Source organism: Macaca nemestrina, chromosome X (assembly GCF_043159975.1).
Source record: "Macaca nemestrina isolate mMacNem1 chromosome X, mMacNem.hap1, whole genome shotgun sequence".
NCBI classification, from domain to species: Eukaryota; Metazoa; Chordata; class Mammalia; order Primates; family Cercopithecidae; genus Macaca; species Macaca nemestrina.
Window position 1 is genome coordinate 47750839 of NC_092145.1, and position 21183 is coordinate 47772021.

Sequence of the window (21183 nt, forward strand, 5' to 3'; positions counted from 1 at the left end):
ATGGGGCAGTTCGATTTGCACTTGTTAAGCTTGTACAGCTAAGACTCAGGATTTTTACAGCTGCGTTTTCAGCATCACCTCATTAATCCTCACAGCCATAGAGGGAGGCTGAAGACTCAGTCATCTTCACTTTAGAGGAGAGGCCCAAAGATGTAAAATGACGTATAGCCCATCATATGGCAAGTCAGTGGCTGGGCTGAAAAATAGAACTGAGCCCTGATTCTAGGGTGAGCTGCTCAGCCTAGCCCACACAGCTTCCCTACTTTGCTTGCTCATTGCAGATGCAGAAATCTCCGGCTGGTTCCCCTCAGTCTGGGCTTGGGGCTGACCTGCTGCTAAAGTGTGTAATAGGCAACAGTTGGGGGGCAGGGGCAGGGAAGGGGAGGGAGCCTTTGATAATGCTGCCCCATCTCCTCTTGGTGTCCCTTTCTGACACCCTGTCACTCCAGGTCTTTCTCCTTTTTTCTTTTAGATACAGGATCTTGCTCTATCACCTAGGCTGGTGCGCAGTGGCAGTGTGACTTCCTGGGCTCGAAGGATCCTCCCACCTGAGTCTCTTGAGTAGCTAGGACAACAGGCATGTACTACCATGTCTGGCTAATTTTCTTTAAAGAGATGGGGTCTTGCTATGTTGCTCAGGTCTCCAACTCCTCAGCTCAAGCGATCCTCCTGTCTTACCTCCCAAAGTGTTGGGAAAACAGGCGTGAGCCACCCTACCTGGCCATTCCAGGTCTCATATCCCTGAACAAGCACTTGACCCCCACCCTGTGCCCAGATCCATGGAAATAGATGGGTCCCAGCTATCCTCCCCTTGAGGCTTATGCAACAGCTGGCTCATCTGATGGGCCCCAAGTGTGTCAATACTTCCATCCAAGCATCTCTATTAGTTGAAGAGAGTGAACTTGGACGCTAGGTAGATGGCTATGGGAATGTCACTGAAAGTATCAGACACAAGACTCAAGTGTCTTTGAAATGATATGTATCTTTAAAAGGCATTCGTGTTTGCATTCCTCACATGATACTTTTAGATAAAAATATTTAATGTGGGCTGGGTGTGGTGGCTCACGCTGGTAATCCCAGCACTTTGGGAGGCCAAGGTGGGCAGATCACCTGAGGTCGGGAGTCCGAGACCAGCCTGACCAACATGGAGAAAGCCTGTCTCTACTGAAAATACAAAATTAGCTGGGCGTGGTGATGCATGCCTGTAATCCCAGCTACTCAGGAGACTGAGGCAGGAGAATTGCTTGAATCTGGGAAGCAGAGGTTGCAGTGAGCCAAGATTCCACCATTGCACTCCAGCCTGGGCAACAAGAGTGAAACTCTGTCTCAAAATAAATAAATAATAATAATGTGTCGTCAGAATGATATTTTCCTCCAAAATCTTGGAGAAAAATTCAAATGTGTCAGGATTATGGGCCACATTGTGACTGTGGCTTTTTGTATCTGCCAGAAAATTGCCACATACTCTGGGGGGCTCAGACCCCAGGTGGAGGAGCACAGGGAGTCCCATAACAATGGGCAGATGGTAGAGGATGAGGGGACCACCTGGGAGCCACATGCATTTTTTGAAGGCTGCTTTTTGGACATAACGCTCAACCCACAAATTTCCATGCACATATACTCTTTCATCCCTGGCTCCCTCAAAGAGGCATGTGACGCAAGGGCAGAGCAGCGAAGATAGGTTAGGGGACAGGTGGACTTGCACTCATACTCCAGTTACAGGCCACCTGTTACACACAGGCTGCCTGGACCCTGAGCAGCAATTACAGGTCATCTTCTGATGAGTGTGGCTGCATCCATGTCTCTGTTTCCGGGAGAAGTGATTGGCAGGTAAGGTTGAATCCGGGCATGGTGGCTCATGCCTATAATCCCAGCATTTTGGGAGGCTGAGGCGGGCAGATCACTTGAGCCCAGGAGTTTGAGACCAGCCTGGGCAACATGGCAAAACCCTGTCTCTACAAAAAAAATAAATAAATAAAAATAAAAATCAGCTGGATGTGGTGGTGGGCACCTCTAGTCCCAGCTACTTGGGAGGCTGAGGTGGGAGGATCACACGAGCTCAGGAGGTCTAGGCTGCAGTGAGCTGTGATTATGCCACTGCACTGCAGCCTGGGTGACAGAGTGAGAACCTGTTTAACAATAACAACAAAAACCCCACAAAGGTGGGTTCCTCCCTGCACTTCCAGATGCTGCAGAGAATGATCCTGGATCCACAGAAAGGTGGGGTCAGGCTAAGTACTGTAGGGTAGTAGTTGAAAGCATGATGGGCTGGGTTTGAAAACTGATAGGCTTACCACTTACCAGCTGTGTGACCTTGGGCTAGTGACTTGTCTAGGCTTCAATTCCTCTTCTGATAAATGGAAATGATAATAGTACCTCTCTCAAAGGATTATTGTGAAGATTAAATGAGATCATGTGTGTAAAGTACTTAGCAGGGTATCTGGCATATGGCAAGTGTTCATACACAGTTGTTTTCGCCTATTTAAGGGCAAAGTTCAATTTTTCTGTGTTGTGGAAGACTCCCAAAAAGGTACAGATGCATATTCCTTTTAGCCAAAACCTTGAAAATGAGAATGAGGAATCAATACCCAGAGGGAAAGACATCACAGACAGGAGAGCAGGAAAAGCTAAACCTGAGCTCATTCCTAAGTGGTAGGTAACCTACCTCATTCCTAAGTGCAGGTAAACCTGCAGCTGAAAACATCACATGGACACCAGAACATGTTCCTGTTATGCTGGGGTGTGGCATCAACCAATGACTTGGTGCATGGATGCGTGGGCCTTTGTGGGAGTCACTAGAAACGCTCATGTGAAACAAGCAGTTCTGTACCTGCAAGAAGGCAGTCTTCATCATTTCCACTTTACAGTGGCTTCCAGCCGGTAAGGACATTGAACCCAAGAACCCCGCCTGGTGTCCAGGACATTTCTCCAGGGACCAGGACTGAATCCTCAGAGGTCATTTCCTCCGACTAGGTGGAGGACTTCCTCCTCGCTCCAGATGTACACCCATAGTCTGGCTTCCAGGCTGCAGGATGAGGAATGGGATGTGGCTATTACCCTGGAACTGGATGTGGTTATTACCCTCATCCTACTGGCTGTTTGCAGGAATTTGATCCTGAGACATAAATGTATGCCCCCTCCCAATGCTGGCAGTTGAGCCTCCCCTGCCTCTTTGGCAGCAAAAATTCTGGCTGAGGCAGGTTCTTTCAATTCATTGCTGATGAAATTACCTATTATCCACAGTGCCTTCACAACAGCTTGAAAAAAAATGTGATTGTGCCAGCACCCACTGGCATTCTGGGCCCATGCCAATAGTATGAACCCATTTTCCTTTAAGTGGCTGAAGTCAGAAAGGCAGGAGTCAGGCTCTGGGACACTTGGATGGGGTGACTGGACAGCATCAGCTTCAGGTTCAGGTTGAGGCCAAAGATGGCAAGGAAGACGCTGGTGGGAATATGGTCTTTCCCTGCACTCCCAGATACTGCAGAGAATGACCCTGGGTCTGAGGTGACTGTCAGTCACCTCAGGAGAGTTTCAGGAGCTTTTGGAAAATAGTTGGTGAAACTCAGCTGAGTTGGTGGGGCATGGGATGATGGCCCCAACTCATCTTTTGATAGGATGCCAGACTGTCTAGCCATGTCCAACTACACTGCCCCAAATCAACCACTCCCAGAGGAGACAGAGCCCTTTTTACTCGCACACAAGTCTGGGATGGCTCTCTCATGACAGTCATCTCATTCAACACTCATTCATTCTACAAATATGTGAATACCTACTATGTGCCAGGTACTGTGTGGGTGGGTACCCAGGGTGTAAAACTAAGTAAGAATGTTTCCTGACCTTAAGGAGCTACCAGTGTAGTTAGCGCAGGGCCTTAGGGCTCCCAAGTTTTTGGATTGTCCAGTTGGGTCATTTTGAGTGGCAGTGGGCTTCACTTTATCACGGCATTGACTCGCACTGAATCCCAACCTTAGTGTTTTGGGACAGTATGCCTGGCAGGCAGCACCCGGAAGAGCTCTGCCTCTAGTCCAAGGGCTGCTGCCGGTGGTTCCCTCCCATGTTTAAAGAGGAGCTTTGGCTTGGTGTTGGGGAACATGCAGAGAAGCCCAGCCTGACTGTGCTGCCCCTGGCTCCTCTTCAATGCTTTGCTTCCAAACCTCTTTAGCCATAACCGTTGCAGACATGGAAAAAAGCAGTCTGTAGGCCAAGTGTGGTAGCTCATGCCTGTAATCCCAACAGTTTGGGAGAACGAGGCGGGTGGATCACCTGAGGTCAGGAGTTCGAGACCAGCCTGACCAACATGGTGAAACCCCGTCTTTGAAAAAAAAAATTAGCTGGGTGCAGTGGCAGGCACCTGTAATCCCAGCTACTTGGGAGGCTGAAGCAGGAGAATCACTTGAACCCAGGAGGTGGAAGTTACAGTGAGCTGAGATGACACCATTGGACTCTAGCCTGGGTAACAGAGCGAGACTCTCTCTCTCAAAAAAAAAAAAGTCTATTATCAATCTTTGGAAGTGACTAAGTAGGATCACTATACACGATTGTGTAGCTTGTATACCTAGCCAATGAAGCAAGTGGGGCTGGACAGGGCTGAAATTACCAAGCCATGTGCCCATCACTCAGAGGGTGTCATGATGGGGGCATGGGCAGCAGGAAGAACCTTTTTCTAATTTGGACAAAGATGCCTCATAGGCTAGTGAAGACCTGTAAGTACCGGAAGAAAATTAGGAAACAGGAGAAACAAAATAATTTCTCACGCTTGGGTAACTCTGAAGAGCCCGAAGGGTTAGCTCTGATTAGGGTCCTAATGCTTCCATACTATGGAAACAATCCCTCCTTCCCACCCCACTACATGGCCAGCGGCTGTTGCAAGGGATTCCATAGCCTAAACTGCGAGGCAGTCAGGCTGCACTCTGAGAGCAAGAAGGCACGGTTCAGAGGGAGAGGCGCCATTTCCCAACCCCAGTCTGAGGAGTGGCCTAAAATCCTAATTTCCAGGCCATCTGATACACTAGGCACAGAGCACACTGTGTTTTTCCACATGCCCCCCCCCACCACCACCTACAACCCTTCAGCTCTGAGGTCACAGCCATGGTGGCCAGGTGAGCCAGAAGCCCCATGGTCAAGAGAAAGTGGTAGACAATTTCCAACTCCCATGAGAAACAGGAGGCTTCAAAGAGGAACAAAGGGGATCCCCTGCGTGTTGCGGAGGTGGGAGGAACAGGGTCCTTAGCTGTCATCACCCACCAGTTCCCAGTACATAAGAGCAGGGGTCCAGGAGGAGCACACAAAGGGCCACCACCAACCAACAATTCAAGGACACAAGGACACCCACAAAGAGGCACCGCAAAGACTTATTGGGATAGTAAGATGAATAGATTTAATCATTCTTGTTTGAAAAACAAGACATAAATTAGTATATATATATAATTTATATATTTTATGTAGTATATATACTATATACAGACATTAGAAAATGTTTCCTCTCCATGAGGCTGAGGGAGAGGTGAAGGATGGCAGTGGAATGACACAGGCAGGGGCTGAGTGGCGAAGTTGGGAGAAAAAGAAGACCATGTCAGCACTCCAGCTTGCAGTGGCTGAGGGGAAAAGGATTCCCCGCTGGCTGCATCTCTGGCCCATTCAACAACTTGGTCCTGGGGGAGGAGAAGCAAGGAAGGGAGGGGCTGGATTCTGCAGAAGAAACTCCCCTCCTCCTTGCTGGGAGAACTCACCACTCAGGGAGACTTTATTGTACTAGAGGCTACCAAGGATGGGCAGGGGTTAAGCACAGTGTACATCTTTATAAAACTCACATCAGAATGAAAGATTTCACATGGACCTCTGACACAGTGATGAAACAGAGGCAGACACAGGGCACAAGGGTGTGGGAAATGGGGAGATATGGAGAGGTGAACAAGAAGCAATCTACAGAAGAAACATTGGCTTTCTTTGTTCCCTACAGTGGGACAGTTGGTAGGGACTCCGTGTCTTCACTCCCAGGAAGGTTGCGGGGGCGGGGATGGGGGTGGGGGGCGGGGGGAGGGTTGGCAGCGGTGGTGGCGGTGGTGGTGGCAGCGGCGGCGGCGGTGGCAGCGCTGGTGGCGATAGGAGGTGTGTGTCAAGGTGGATGTTAAACAGTGTGAATTCCCTTCCAGATGGCTCCAGAGAGGGAGAAAGAGGTGCACGACTGCACCAGGTAAGGCGCTCAGCTTCTTTTCTTAGAGAGACAAATCCACAGGGTCAATACACAGCCAAAAGCATATACTCAGGATTAACATATCACGCTAGCTTCCAAAAGTTTAAGATATAGTCATCAACACCCCCCACCCCTACCCCTTTCCCCCCTCCCCCCACCCCCCTCCCCAATCCACAGCTTAGTCAAACTCCTAAGGACAGTCTATCTGGTAGAGAGATGTTGAGAGCGGAGCCTCACGCCTGCAGCAACAGCCCCTGTGCTGGGCTGGGCGGGCTCCTAGGCCTGCACTGGGTCTCCCCAGGCAGACGTTTTCACCAGGTACCTTACCCAAAACGAGTGGGGTGATTCCAGATGCTTGCTCCCTAGTGGACTGAGCTGCCCTGCCCATCAGTGAGAGGCAGGGCACTTTGGGGATGGCTGGTGTGGAGCTACTGGACCTGGAGGTGAGGGCTCCCCAGGCTGGCAGCCTGTTGGACGGCTGCAAACAGCCAAGTGTGGCTGTTTTCTGCAGACATCTCACCGAGGCACAGGCCCTCAGGGTGGCACCTGCCAGGTGAGTGTGAGCCCAAGGTGGTTGGGCACATCTGGACTGAGCGCCCTCTCCCCTTGGCACGGCAATGTGGCCTGCTGCTACTGCCATTGCTCCCAGCAGGGGAGCCAATGCCACGAGGAGCTCAAGGCCTGAGGGTCCGCTTGCTTCAGGCTCTGGCTCCCCCAGCGCCCAACATGGATTGAGCAGGAAGTGAGCCTGATGTCACTTCTCAGCCCGAGAGAAGAGATAAAATACAGCCCTGCTGTGAGCAGAGTGACGAGGGGCCTTTTTCCTCACAGTGAGGCCCAGAGGCCAGGGAAGGGGTGAGGACACCCAGGGCGGCAGCTAAGTCTGCAGCCCTTAAGAGAGAGCCTTAATCGAGAGAGTTTCCACTCCCTGGAGACTGATGGGCTCTTGGACCCTGACTGGCCCAGCAGATACACACACACTCACCACAAGATGCAAGGACCACAAAGCTCAAACCTGGGGCCATGGTTGGGGAAGGGGGACAGGTGTGGGCAGATGCCCTACTTAATAAGGGTTTTTAAGGAGTGGGTGAATGTGCTCATAACAGTCGCCGAAGTTGGGGAGCCTGGTGGGTGCTCTGTGGCTGCCCCTGCAGCTGCTGCCACCTGCTGCTGCTGCTGCTGCTGCTGCTGCTGCTGCTGCTGCTGCTGTTGCTGTTGCTGTTGTTGTTGTTGTTGTTGTTGTTGTTGCTGCTGCTGCTGCTGGTTAAGGTTACGGGCTGTGGACTCCTCAGCTGCACGCAGCAGGAAGGTGTAGTTCCTCACCACCTCTTCTACCTTGGCCAGCAGCTCTTGGCGCTGGGCCTCGGAGCGCACAATGAACACCAGCCGCACGAAGGTCTCAATGAGGCTGCTCAGCACCTGGAAGCTGCCCGTGATGGCTGCCAGCATGTGAGTTGGGCTCTTGTCCACATTGGCCACACGGCGGCAGGAGGCCCGGAGCTCCTTGAACTTGAGAGCTAGCTCGAGCTTATACTCGGAGATCTGAGAGACATAGGGCTTGGGGGCACGGGCCTCGGGGCTGGCCACACACTGCCGCAGGACTGTCAGCAGCTCGTTGGTGTCCAGCCGGGCAGCCAGGAAGCCATCAGGGAGGCCATAGGCATGAGCCCGCAGGGCATTGATCTTGGCCAGGCTCCCCTCGAAGGTGGACACACGGAGGTCAATCTCCTGAGTGCGGGAGGCCTCAGGGCTGCTGCTGCTGCAGGTAGCAGCATCTAGCACCTGCAGGGTCCTGCTCACCACAGGCACCACCTGCTCGTCCAGCTTCATGCCAGGCAGAATCTTCATGGGGATAGAGTAAGAGAGCTCATCCTTGCCATCACTGGCATCATCTGCCATGTCACACTTGCGGTAGTAGAAGCAGTAGCGGATGGAGCAGCACTTGCTGCTCTCACTGTCCTCGTCTAGCTCGGCAGGCTTCCGGTACACCTCCGCGGGCAGTGAGAACACGGCCATCTGTCTGGGGCCTTTGGTCTCTGGGGCAACCTGGACGTAGGAGGGGTCTCCCAGCGTCGGTGACTCCAGAGACCTGCTTTTGGGACCCAAGGCTATGGGCAGGCTTGCCTCTAACTCCTTGGCCTCCCTGGGCAGCATGCCCAGGGGCGGATGTGGGTAGACATCCGAGGTCAGCGAGGCCCTGTCACCCTGGTCCAGTTCACTGATACTGTAGCGGCGCATCAGTTTCCTGTAGTTGGGAGCTCCCAGACACTCGCCCCCTGAGGCACACGTGGTCAGGCACGAAACACCACTCTCAGGGTCCGATCGGCACTCTCGGGATTCCAGGCTGGTAGAACGAATGCGCCGGACATTGATGGGGCTGCTGAGGCTCACGCCTGGGCCAGCCTCTGGCTGCCTCTGGCTAGGGAGGACCCTGTCCCTTTCCCTCCCCCGGAGGCTGGGCACTGGTGTCTGGGTGGCTTGCGGCCGGGCCCCCCGGCAGATGCGCTTGCAGTCGCAGCTGCGCCTCTGCTCGCGGGACATTCCCGGCCCCTGCTGCACGGGGCTGCTGCGGAGCTGGCAGCTGCAGCGGCCAGGTGCTGGAGGTTGCAGGTACTCGGTGCCTGGCAGCTCCCCCTGGCTTGGTGGCTTTAGAAGTTCCTCAAGGAACTCCAGCTCATACTGCTTTACCTTCTGCAGTTGGGCCTGCCGCTCATCTGTCTCCTTCTTCTGGCGGGTTGGGAAGGTGGCAGAGAATAAATTGCGTAGCCGGAAAGGACCTCGGGATGACTTGGGTTTTGCAGGGCCTTCAGAGGTCGAGTGGGCTCCATTGAGAGTTGTTTCAAGCTTCCTAGAGGGCATGGTGCTCACCTGCCGGCTGGCAGCCTGAGACCTCAGTGGGCTCTGGCCTCGAGGTTGGCAACTGGGGCTCTGGCCTCGAGACTGACTGCTGGGGCTGTGGCCATGGGGCTGGCAGCTGGGGCTGTGGCTTCTTGACTGGCAGCTGGGGCTCTGCAGAGCCATGGAGTAGGTAGCTCGGGGAACCAGGCTGGTCTCTTCGAGCTTGCTTCTTTTGGGTGTGCTCTCCAGCTGCGCCTTCTCTCCTTGGCTGGAGATGGTGCCCTGCTTCTGCAGGGTGGGCTTACCACCCTCTGGCCCACCTTTGCCTGCCATGTCCCCTGTAGCTTGCTTGCCCACTGACTCTCGGCTTGTTCGCAGAAGATAGCTTTTGGGAGGGAAATTTTGAACAGGCAGCCTGTCCTCCTGTTGGGAGAGGTGCAGGCTCTCAGCCCAGCTGCCTGTGGGTGCTCTGGGGCTGGAAGAGACCTCTGCACCCAGCTGATGCTGAGAATTCCGTGAGGTCTCTGGAGCACTGGGGCTAATTTTGAACTTCAGATTCTTATTTGCACTGCTACTCATCATGCTAACCTCTGGCCTCCCCATGCTGGCCTCCAGCCTTCTCTCACCCCTGCTGGGGGGGTTCCCCAAAGCCCCACCAGGAGTGACTAGACTCTTACTGTGAACCACTTGCTGTAGGGCAGCCGAGATGATGGCCGGGGTCACACTGCCCTTTGGGTCCAGGATAAGCTTGGGGCTCAACCTGACCTCCTTGGGCAGGTTGTCCCTCAGCTCAGAGACCTGCTCTTCACTGAGGGATGATGTGGCTGCCCTCAGTGACATTTCTAGGCCTGCCCTAGTGTGGCCAGGCCCTTTGTCCTCAGGAACTGGGGACAGCAGGCTCAGATTCTTCTGTTCACTAAGCTGTGGGGACAGTGCTGGGTGCACTGCCAAGGAGTATGTTCGTTCTCCCTGTACCTGGCCCTCTGACTGGGGCAGCTTCCTCCGAGCGCCAGTGGGGCCAGTACTCTGGCCTGTGGCAATGGGTTGGAGAGATGGGTTGGGATCCGGGCGCCCGAGAGAGTAAGGGGCCGTAAGAACGGCCTGGGCTGCACAGCTCTGGATCCGGAAGGGCAGGTCCTTGCGGGCAAGGAGGCTGTCCTTGTTGAGGTGCTGGGCCAGGAAGTAGGTGGTGTTCTGGTGCTGCTTCATGGCCGACATCATCTCTGACATGTCTGTGAGCTCTGAAGAGTTGGTTTCATGACCCGAGTCCAGCGATGATTCAGGAGTGATTGTGGCCAGCACAATCAGACCTGGAGGAACAGGGATAGGGCTTGTTACGCTTACTGAAATCAAGTTCTTTTCCAGCTCTACACGGTTGTCCCTCAGTATTCATGGGCGATTGGCTCTAGGACTCCTGAAGATTCCAAAACTTGCAGATACTCAAGTCCCTGATATGAAATGGCATAGTATTTGCGTGTAACCTGTGTACATCTTTCCATGTATTTTAAAGCCTCTCTAGATTACTTATGATACCTAACACAATGTAAATGCTATGTAAGTAGTTGTTATACTGTGCTGTTTAGGGAATAATGACAAGAAAAATCTGTACATGTTCAGTATAGACATATTTCTTTTTGTCAAATATTTTTGATCTGCGGTTGGTTGAATCAGTGGATGCAGAACCCTCAGATACAGAGGGCTGACTGTATAGGAGGTGCATAGAAGCCAAGGTTAGCCGGCAGTATTTCCAGCTGGAGAAAAACAATCAGGCCTGGTGAGAATGTAGGGCTGAGGGTGGGAAGAGTGGAGGGGAGGGGACAAAGAAGGGCAAGCTATAAGAAGGGGATGAAAGGCTGGAATCCAAAACAGAAACAAAAGAGGTGGAGCGAGGATCTGGGCAGTTTGATGGCAAATTACCATGCAAATCACATGCAAAACAGCATGCTAATCACAACTATTTTTAGATTCAACAGCTAGGAAATTTTTGTTAATTGTCCTAAAGAGGGGCTGGCAAAGAGAGGTCTCTCTCTATCCCTCCTCATCTGGCCAGGCCTGCCTACAGTCATTGCAGCTGAGGCCATTTAGCTGAGCTTGTCCTCTCTCCAGCAGCCACATGGGACTTGAGCCTGGGAGCAGCTAGCACTCTCTCCAGACTCTAAGCAAAGAGAAATGCCAGCCCTGGGGGCCAAATACATGGGGGCTGCCCAATGTCAAGGGTATCCTCACATACAGAAAAGGCAGGCTTTCTCTGACCCCAATACCTTCACCCTCCCTTTCTACACTTTTCCCTGCCTCACATGCTTTCTCGTGGTCCCTATTCCTCCCTATTCCTTTTCTGTTGCTGTGTCATTTACCTCTTCTCTCTCTCTCTCTCTCTTTTTTAAAGAGTCTTACTCTGTTGCCCAGGCTGGAGTGCAATGGTGCAATCTCAGCTCACTACAACCTCCACCTCTCAGGTTCAAGCGATTCTCCTGCCTCAGCCTCCTGAGTAGCTGAGACTACAGGTGTGCACCAGCCTACCCAGTTAATTTTTGTATTTTTAGTAGAGACGGGGTTTCACCATGTTGGCCAGGCTGATCTTGAACTCCTGACCTCAAGTGATCTGCCCACCTCGGCCTCCAAAAGTGCTGGGATTACAGACGTGAGCCACCACGCCCGGCTCTCTTCTCTTTTTTTAAGGTGTATGTGTATGGAGGGACATATGTGTGACTATGGGTACATGTGTGACGTGTGTTTGTCTACAAGATGGACATACGTGTGTCTATAACAGGGAACAGCATGCATGTTGTACAGTTCTCCTATGAACTAATACTTAGTAACAATAGCTACCACTTACTGAGGCCTTACTGTGTGCTAGGCAGTGCTTACATGCTTTGCATGAATGATCTCATTCAATCCTTATAACAACCCCATGTGATAGAACTACTTTTATAAAACCCATTTAAGGTTACAGAATGAGGGTCAGAGAGAGTAAGTGCCTTGCCAAAGGTTACACTGACAATGACTGAAGAAACCAGGATTTGGGTGCATCTGATTTGGAGCCCATGTTCTTAGGCAGGATAAAGACCTCAGCCATGAGCAGTGATGGCCTTTGGCTCCCCTGGTCCCAGGTCACTAGGTAGTGAGTTGGTCGTTTTGCTTTTCTTTCAATCATGTGCATGCTGGATGTTCTGTTCTTCGCCTGTCTTCTACATCTCTCACAGTTTTTCTCTGATCCTCCATCCTGGCCTGCATCCATAGCTGTCATGACCTCAATCCCTGGGATCTATCTGTAAGGTATTTCCAAAGAGATGCAATGACGAGAGCCAGAACTCTAGCTAGAGCTGAGCAGCTGCTCCCTGCTGCAGCATCATTGCTCCTCTGACACTATCTAAACAACCTTTGGTCCTTCCACTGCCCTGACATACCTCAGTGACTCTGACATCTATTTGGGAAGACACAATGTTACTCACTGGCCCTTCCTGGACAGGAGAAGTGGGAGGAAGGAGGGAGAAGGAATCGGTCATTACCTGCAGTCTGTGGGGGTGGTGGGTGTGGTCCATCCTCGGATGCAGCCAGGGCTTCCAGGGCCTGCAGAGTGGACACCAGGGCATCATCTAGCTCCTGGGCATGATCTCGAACTGTCCGGGTCTGCACACTGTCAATCAATGTCACTGGAATCTCATCGTACAGAAGCCCACGCAGGTGGCGTCCTTGTTCCTGGCTCTGGACAGCCCGGCGCTTGGGGTCATCCTCGTCAGAGCTGTTGTCTCGGAAACCAGGGGGTGGGGCAGCAATGGCTGGCAACAGGGAAGTTGTCTCATCTTCCTCCTCCTCCTCCTCCTCACTCCCAGGTGGTGGGAGGGACATCAAATCTACTATATTGTCACGAGATGAGCCAGGCTTCCCACCTTTGCGAGGGCCCAGCTGCTCCTGGAGCTTGGCTTTGCAAGAGTCACAGTAGAAATTCAGGGCGTCAGCCCCAAGGGAATTGTCCAAGGTGTAGGACCGGGCCCTGCTGGCACAAGGCTCATGGTCTAGGCTAGCTGCATCAAAGTCATCAGGGACTACCTCATAACCTTGGCCGGAACTTTTGGATGTGGGGTCAGACTTGGTTCGGGGCCTGGTCTCCTCAAAGAAGATTAGGTTCTCGTTGACATCTGTCCGACTTTCCTGCTCCTTTCTTTGTTCCCGCATATGGAGGTAGCAGAAGCTGACAAGCTCAGAGTCGGCAGGTGGGGGCGTGCAGCGGCTCGATTTCCTGGGGCTGGTGCCCACGCTGCCCACATAACTACTCTCCTTTTTCCCCAGGTGGCCCCCAGTGACAGGGCGGTGGGCGCTGTGCATGTAATCTAAACCCAGAAAGAGAATCAACAGATGAACCCTGGTGCCGAGGATTGTGACTGAGCTCCCTTGTCGTCTCTGCCCCATGTCTCTGCAGCATGACCGAGTGGCAGGTCCCAAGACAAAGCATTGCCTGGCTGCCAAAGATTAGGGGTAGGGAAGTTGATGAGCTATGTTACTGCTGACCCTGAAAGCAGAGTGAGTTGAGTCTAATAACCTGAGCTGCTAATAGCCCCATCACCTCTGAAATGGGAAAATGCATGGGGTATGGTAGGGGTGGGAGTGAACACCTTGGTTTAGAGCCTGGTATCTGGGCACAGCTGGACTCTTACATGGATACCCTCTGTTTGAAAGTCAGCTGTAGACATATGTCCCACTTGGAACTGTTCCTGCCCCTGCCCCCACCTCTTTTCAGAGCTTTTCCAACCACCAGTGCTCTGTTGTTCTTGTTATCTTGAATCTCTTCTAGCAGAAGGAAATAAATCTGACAAGTTACTAATGCTTTAGGGTCAGAACCCGTTAAACAGGCTACATATAATGCCCAAGAGTTTGCATTTCAGAGACGCCTGTTGATGGAGGGATCCTAAAAGAAAAATGCTCTATATTAGAATTCCAGGGTCTGAATGTGTAAAGTATATGGGAGATATGCTGGGATGTGCATATGTGGGAGGAGGGTAAGGGAAGCATTCTTACAATTCTTCAAATTTTATTCTTTTCTGCATTCATACAGGGCCAGCCCTACCTATTACACATACATGTGGCAAATACTCTCGTCAATCGCTCTTAATGATGGTAGGTGTGTGCATCTGAGAATTATCTATTGCAAATGCTTTATCTGTGAATACCTTCTCTCACTGATTTTGGAGCTCTTCCCTATTTTATCTGCGAGAATACACTCGGACAGCAGACAGACAGATGACAAACAAGCACTAACTTAGGCTAAGGTCCTAATATATGTGATCCTACTTAATCTTCATAACAACCCAATGAGGTAGTTATTATCATTATCTACATTTTACAGCTAAAGAAACTGACTCGCTGGCCGGGCGCGGTGGCTCAAGCCTGTAATCCCAGCACTTTGGGAGGCCGAGACGGGCGGATCACGAGGTCAGGAGTTCGAGACCATCCTGGCTAACACGGTGAAACCCCGTCTCTACTAAAAAATACAAAAAACTAGCCGGGCGAGGTGGCGGGCGCCTGTAGTCCCGGCTACTCGGGAGGCTGAGGCAGGAGAATGGCGTAAAAACCCGGGAGGCAGAGCTTGCAGTGAGCTGAGATCCGGCCACTGCACTCCAGCCTGGGCGACACAGCGAGACTCCGTCTCAAAAAAAAAAAAAAAAAAAAAAAAAGAAACTGACTGGCCTAAGGTTACATAGACCAAGTGGTAAACTGGATTTGAGCCTAGGTCTGAAGGACTTCAAAACCCATGTTTTTAGTCATTGCCCTTATAGCTCATCATGGTGATCAAGATGCTGGAAAACAAGACTTCGAAATGCCACTCAAACTCCAGTTTGACAGAGTCAATATGCCAGTGCTGCCTTTCACTAGAGATTACATGTATGACAAAAGTACAGCACTGGCACCTAACAACAAAACCCCCAAATACAGGAAGAAAAAACTGACAGAATTGAAGGGAAAAATATACAATTCAACAACAGTAGTAGGAGACTTCAATACTCCATTTTCTTTCTTTTCTTTTCTTTCTTTCTTTTTTTGAGATGGAGCCTCACTCTGTTGCCCAGGCTAGAGTGCAGTGGTACGACCTCGGCTTACTGCAACTCCGCCTCCTGGGTTCAAGTGATTCTCCTATCTCAGTCTCCCGAGTAGCCGGGATTACAGGTGCCTGCCACCACGCCTGGCTAATTTTTTGTGTCTTTGGTAGAGACGGGGTTTCACCATGTTGGCCAGGCTGGTCTCGAACTCCTGACCTCAAGTGATCCACCTGCCCTGGCCTCCCAAAATGCAGGGATTACAGGTATGACCCACCGCACCCGGCCAATACTCCACTTTCAATAATGGATGAAACAACTAAGCAGAATATCAACAAGGACAGAGGACCTGAGCAATACTATAAATCAAACTAGATCTAACTGAAATCTACAGAACCATCTATCTAACAACAGCAGAATATGCATTCTTCTTGAGTGCATATGGAACACTGTTGTGAATAAACCATATGTTATGATATAAAATAAGCCTTACTAGATTTAAAAGGAATAAAATAATACAAAATATATTTTCTGAGCACAGCATAATTAAATTAGAAATCAGTAACAGAAGGGAGTCTGGGAAATTCACAAGTAGAAATCAAACAAAACCCCCCCTTTTTTTTTGGATACAGGGTCTTGCTCTGTCGCCTAGGCTGGAGTGTAGTGGTTCAATCTTGGCTCACTGCAACCTCCACCTCCCGGGATCAAGTGATCCTCCCGCCTCAGCCTCCCAAGTAGCTGGAATTACAGGCACCTGCCACCATGCCTGACTAATTTTTCTATTTTTGATAGACATGGGGTTTCACCATGTTGGCCAGGCTGGTCTCAAAATCCTGGCCTCAAGTGATCTGCCTGCCTTGGCCTCCCAAAGTGCTGGGATTACAGGCATAAGCAACCACGCCCAGCCAAAACACTCTTAAATAACCAGGCGGTCAAGGAAAAAAAATCAGAAGAGAAATTAGCAAATACTTTGAGATGAATAAAAATGAAAATACAATATACCAAAATTTATGAGATCTAGCTAAAGTAGTTCTTTTTTAAAATTTTTTATTAATTTATTTTTTGAGATGGAGTTTCGCTCCTATTGCCCAGGCTAGAGTGCAATGGCACAATCTTGGCTCACTGCAACCTCCGCCTTCTGGGTTCATGTGATTCTCCTGCCTCAGCCTCCCAAGTAGCTGGGATTATAGGCATGTGCCACCATGTCCAGCTAATTTTGTATTTTTAGTAGAGATGGGGTTTCACCATGTTGGTCAGGCTGGTCTCGAAGTTGTGACCTCAAGTGATCTGCCTGCCTCAGCCTCTCAAAGTGCTGGGATTATAGGTGTGAGCCACCACGCCCGGCCTAAAAAGTTCTTAAAGGGGAAATCTGTAGCTGAAAGTGCCTACGTTAAAAAAGAGGAAAGACTGGCCGGGTGCGGTGGCTCAAGCCTGTAATCCCAGCACTTTGGGAGGCCGAGACGGGCGGATCACGAGGTCAGGAGATCGAGACCATCCTGGCTAACATGGTGAAACCCCGTCTCTACTAAAAAAAAATACAAAAAACTAGCCGGGCGTGGTGGCGGGCGCCTGTAGTCCCAGCTACTTGGAGGCTGAGGCGGGAGAATGGCGAACCCGGGAGGTGGAGCTTGCAGTGAGCCGAGATCGGGCCACTGCACTCTAGCCTGGGCCACACAGCGAGACTCCGTCTCAAAAAAAAAAAAAAAAAAAAAGTAAAAAAAAAAAAAAAAGAGGAAAGATTTCATATGAATTACCATAAACTTCCACTTCTACCTTAAGAAACCAGAAAAACAAGAGCAAACTAAATAGAAAGAATGAATAAGACCTACTATTTGATAACACAATAGGGTGACTGCAGTCAAAAATAACCTAATTGTACTTTTAAAAATAACTGAAAGAGCCAGAGTAATCAGACAAGAGAAATAAATAAAGGACATCCAAATCGGTAAAGAGGAAGTCAAATTGTCACTGTTCACGGATGATATGATCATATACCTAGAAAACCCTGAAGACTCATCCAAAAAGCTCCTAGATCTGATAGATGAATTCATTAAAGCTTCAGGATACAAAATCAATGTACACAAATCAGTAGCACTGCTATACACCAACAGTGACCATGCTGAGAATCAAATCAAGAACTTAACCCTTCTTACAATAGCTGCAAAAAAATAAAACACTTAGGAATACACCTAGCCAAGGAGGAGAAAGACCTCTACAAGGAAAACTATAAAACACTGCTGAAAGAAGTCACAGATGACACAAACAAATGAAAACACAGTCTATGCTCATGGGTGGGTGCAATCAATATTGTGAAAATGACCATACTGCTAAAAGCGATCTGCAAATTCAATGCAATTCCCATCGAAATACCATCATCATTCTTCACAGAACTATGAAAAAAATCCTAAAATTTACATGGAACCAAAAAAGAGCCCACATAGCCAAAGCAATCCTAAGCAAAAGAACAAATCTGGAGGCATCACGTTACCAGATTTCAAACTATACTACAAGGCATGGTACTGGTAAAAATAGGTACATAGGCCAATGGAACAGAATAAAGAACCCAAAAATAAACCCAAATACTTACAACCAACTGATCTTTGACAAAGCAAACAAAAACATAAAGTGGGGAAAGGACACCCCTTTCAACAAATGGTGTTGGGATAATTGGCTAGCCCCATGTAGGAGAATGAAACTGGATCCTCATCTCTCACCTTATACAAAAATCAACTCAAGAGGGATTAAGGACTTAAATCTAAGACTTGAAACCATAAAAATTCTAGAAGATAACATTGGAAAAACCCTTCTAGACATTGGCTTACACAAGGATTTCATGACCAAGAACCAAAAAGCAAATGCAATAAAAATAAAGACAAATAGTTGGGACTTAATTAAACTGAAGAACTTTTGCACAGCAAAAGGTACAGTCAACAGAGTAAACAGACAACTCACAGAGTGGGAGAAAATCTTTGCAAACTATGCATCCAACAAAGGACTAATATCCAGAATCTACAAGAAGCTCAAACAAATCAGCAAGAAAAAAACAAACAATCCCATCAAAAAGTTGGCTAAGGACATAAATAGACAATTCTCAAAAGAAGGTATACAAATGGCCAACGAGCATATGGAAAAATGTGCAACATCATTAATTATCAGGGAAATGCAAATCAAAATTACAGTGCAAAATCACCTTACTCCTACAAGAATGGCCATAATGGCCAGGCGTGGTGGCTCATGCCTGTAATCCCAGCACTTTGGAAGGCCAAGGTGGGCGGATCACAAGGTCAGGAGTTCGAGACCAGCCTGACCAACATGGTGAAACTCCATCTCTACTAAAATACAAAAATTAGCTGGGCATAGTGGTGCATGCCTGTAATCCCAGCTACTCAGGAGGCTGAGCCAGGAGAATGGCTTGAACTCAGGAGGCAGAGGTTGCAGTGAGCCGAGACTGTGCCACTGCACTCCAGCCTGGGCGACAGAGCAAGATTCTGTCAAAAAAAAAAAAAAAAGGCCATAATTAAAAAAAAAATAGGTGTTGGTGTGGATGTGGTGAAACGGAACACTTTTACACTGCTGGTGGGAATGTAAACTAGTACAACCACTATGGAAAACAGTATGGAGATTCCTTAAAAAACTGAAAGTAGATCTACCGTTTGATCCAAGAAGTCATTATATGAAAAAGACACTTGCACATGCATATTTGTAGCAGCACAATTCACAACTGCAAAAATATGGAACCAGCCCAGATGCCCATCAGTCAACGAGTAGATAAAGAAAAATGTGGTACGGTCGGGCACAGTGGCTCATGTCTGTAATCCTAGCACTTTTGGAGGTGAGATTGCACCACTTCACTCCAGCCTGGGTGACAGAGCGAGATTCCATCTAAAAAAATTAATAAATGAATATAAAAATTTTTTTTAAATGTGGTTATGAGATTGGACACATTCAGGGTCGTATGGCTGTAGACTAAAATGTGGTAAATATATATAATGAACTACTACTCAGCCATAAAAAAGAATGAAATAATGGCATTTGCAGCCACCTGGGTGGAGTTGGAGACCATTATTCTAAGTGAGGTAACTCAGGAAAGGAAAACCAAACATTGTATGTTCTCACTTACAAGTGGGAGCTAAGCTATGAGGATGCAAAGGCATAAAAATGATAGGGTGGACCTTGGGGACTTGGAGGGAAGGGTGGGAGGGGGTGAGGGATAAAATATTACACACTGGGTACAGGGTATACTGCTCAGGTGATGGGTACACCAAAATCTAAGAAATCACCACTGAAGAACTTATCTATGTAACCAAACACCACCTGTTCCCTAAAAAATATTGAAATAAAAATTAAATAAAATAACTAAAAGAGTATAATTGGATTGTTTGTAACACAAAGAAAGGATAAATGCTTGAGAGGATGGATACCCCATTCCCCATGATGTGATTATTTCACATTGCATGCCTGTCTCAAAACATCTCATGTACCCCATAAATATATACAACTACTATGTACACATAAAAATTAAAAACAAAACAAAAATAAAGGCAAACAACCCAAAGCAAGTGGAAGGAAATACATAGAGGATAGAAAAAAATAGAGAAAATCAATGAAACTAAAAGTTGGTGCTTTGAACAGATTAATACAATTGACAAACCTTTAGCTGGAAAGATCAAACAAAAAAAGAGAATACTCAAATTACCAAAATCAGGAATGAAAGAAAGAATATCACTACTGACCATACAGATATGGAATTGATTATAAGGGAATATGAATAAGGGTATATCAACTGGATAACCTAAATGGTATGGACACATTCTTAGAAATATACAACTTAGGCTGGGTGCAGTGGCTCACGCCTGTAAATCCCAGCACTTTGGGAGGTCGAGGTAGGTGGATTGAACTTCTGATCACTTGAGATCAGAAGTTCAAGATCAGAAGTTCAAGATCAGCCCAACCAACATGGTGAAACCTTGTCTCTATTAAATACAAAAAATTAGCTGGGCATGGTGGCACATACTTGTAATCCCAGCTACTTGGGAGGCTGAAGCAGGAGAATACTTTGAACCTAGGAGGTGGAGGTTGCAGTGAGCCAAGATTGCACCACCGCACTCCAGCCTGGGCAGGGCAACAACAGCAAAACACCATAAAAAAAAAAGAAAGAAAGGAAGGAAGGAAGAAAGAAAGAAAGAAACAATTTGCCAAAACTGATTCAAGAAGATAGAAAATCTGAATAGACAGTAACAGGAAAAGAAACGGAGTTAGGAATTAAAACTCCTCCCTTACCCCCTAAAAAAGTCCAGGCCCAGGTGACTTCACTAGTGGGTTCTACCAAATGCTGAAAGAAGCACTAATACCAACCTTTCACAAACCTTCCAAAAATCAAAAGAGGAGAGAACACTTCTTAACTCAGTGTATGAGGCCAGTACTACCTTCATACCAAAACCACACAAAGATGTCACAAGAAAACTACAGACCGATGTCTTTCATGAATACAGACACAAAATCCCTCAACAAAATACCAGCAAACTGAATTCAGCAACATCTAAAAAGAATTATACACCACGACCCAGCGGTGTATAAATACTAACAAACTGAATCCAGCAACATATAAAAAGAATTATACAGCATGACCAAGTGGGATTTATTGCAGTAATGCAAGGTTGCTTTAACATCCAAAAATCAATGTAATACACCATGTTAATAGACTAGAGGACAAAAACTACATGATCATCTCAATAGATGCACAAAAACATAAATAAAAACATAAATCTAACACCCTTTCATGATAAAACACTCAATAAACTAGGAATAAAAGGGAACTTCCTCAATATGATAAAGGTTATCTATAAAAAACTCACAGCTAACGTCATACTTGATTCGAATGAAAGGATAAAAGCTTAGATCAGGAAGAAGACCAGAATGTCTGCTCTCACCTTTCCTTTTCTTTCTTTCTTTCTTTCTTTCTTTCTTTCTTTCTTTCTTTCTCTCTCTCTCTCTCTCTCTCTCTCTCTCTCTCTCTCTCTCTCTCTCTCTCTCTTTCTTTCTTTCTTTCTTTCTTTCTTTCTTTCTTTCTTTCTTTCTTTCTTTCTTTCTTTCTTTCTTTCTTTCTTTCTTCTCTCT

General features: G+C 48.3%; 1 protein-coding gene across 4 annotated transcripts in view; it reads right to left on the reverse strand.

Annotated features, from left to right (window-relative positions):
* Positions 1-5357: 5357 nt before the first annotated feature.
* The window catches only part of LOC105490445 (FERM and PDZ domain containing 3), a 99432-nt gene continuing 83606 nt past the window's right edge, over positions 5358-21183 (reverse strand). For 3 of the 4 annotated variants that reach the window (XM_024795619.2, XM_011756063.3, XM_011756062.3), the window contains 2 exons: positions 12544-13365; positions 5358-10344 (listed from right to left, as the gene is read on the reverse strand). In XM_024795619.2, the coding sequence (XP_024651387.2) occupies positions 7256-10344; positions 12544-13365 (3911 nt within the window). In that variant the 3' untranslated portion in view covers positions 5358-7255. The remainder of the gene's footprint in view (positions 10345-12543; positions 13366-21183) is intronic. The other variant, XM_024795620.2, reaches the window with a different exon arrangement.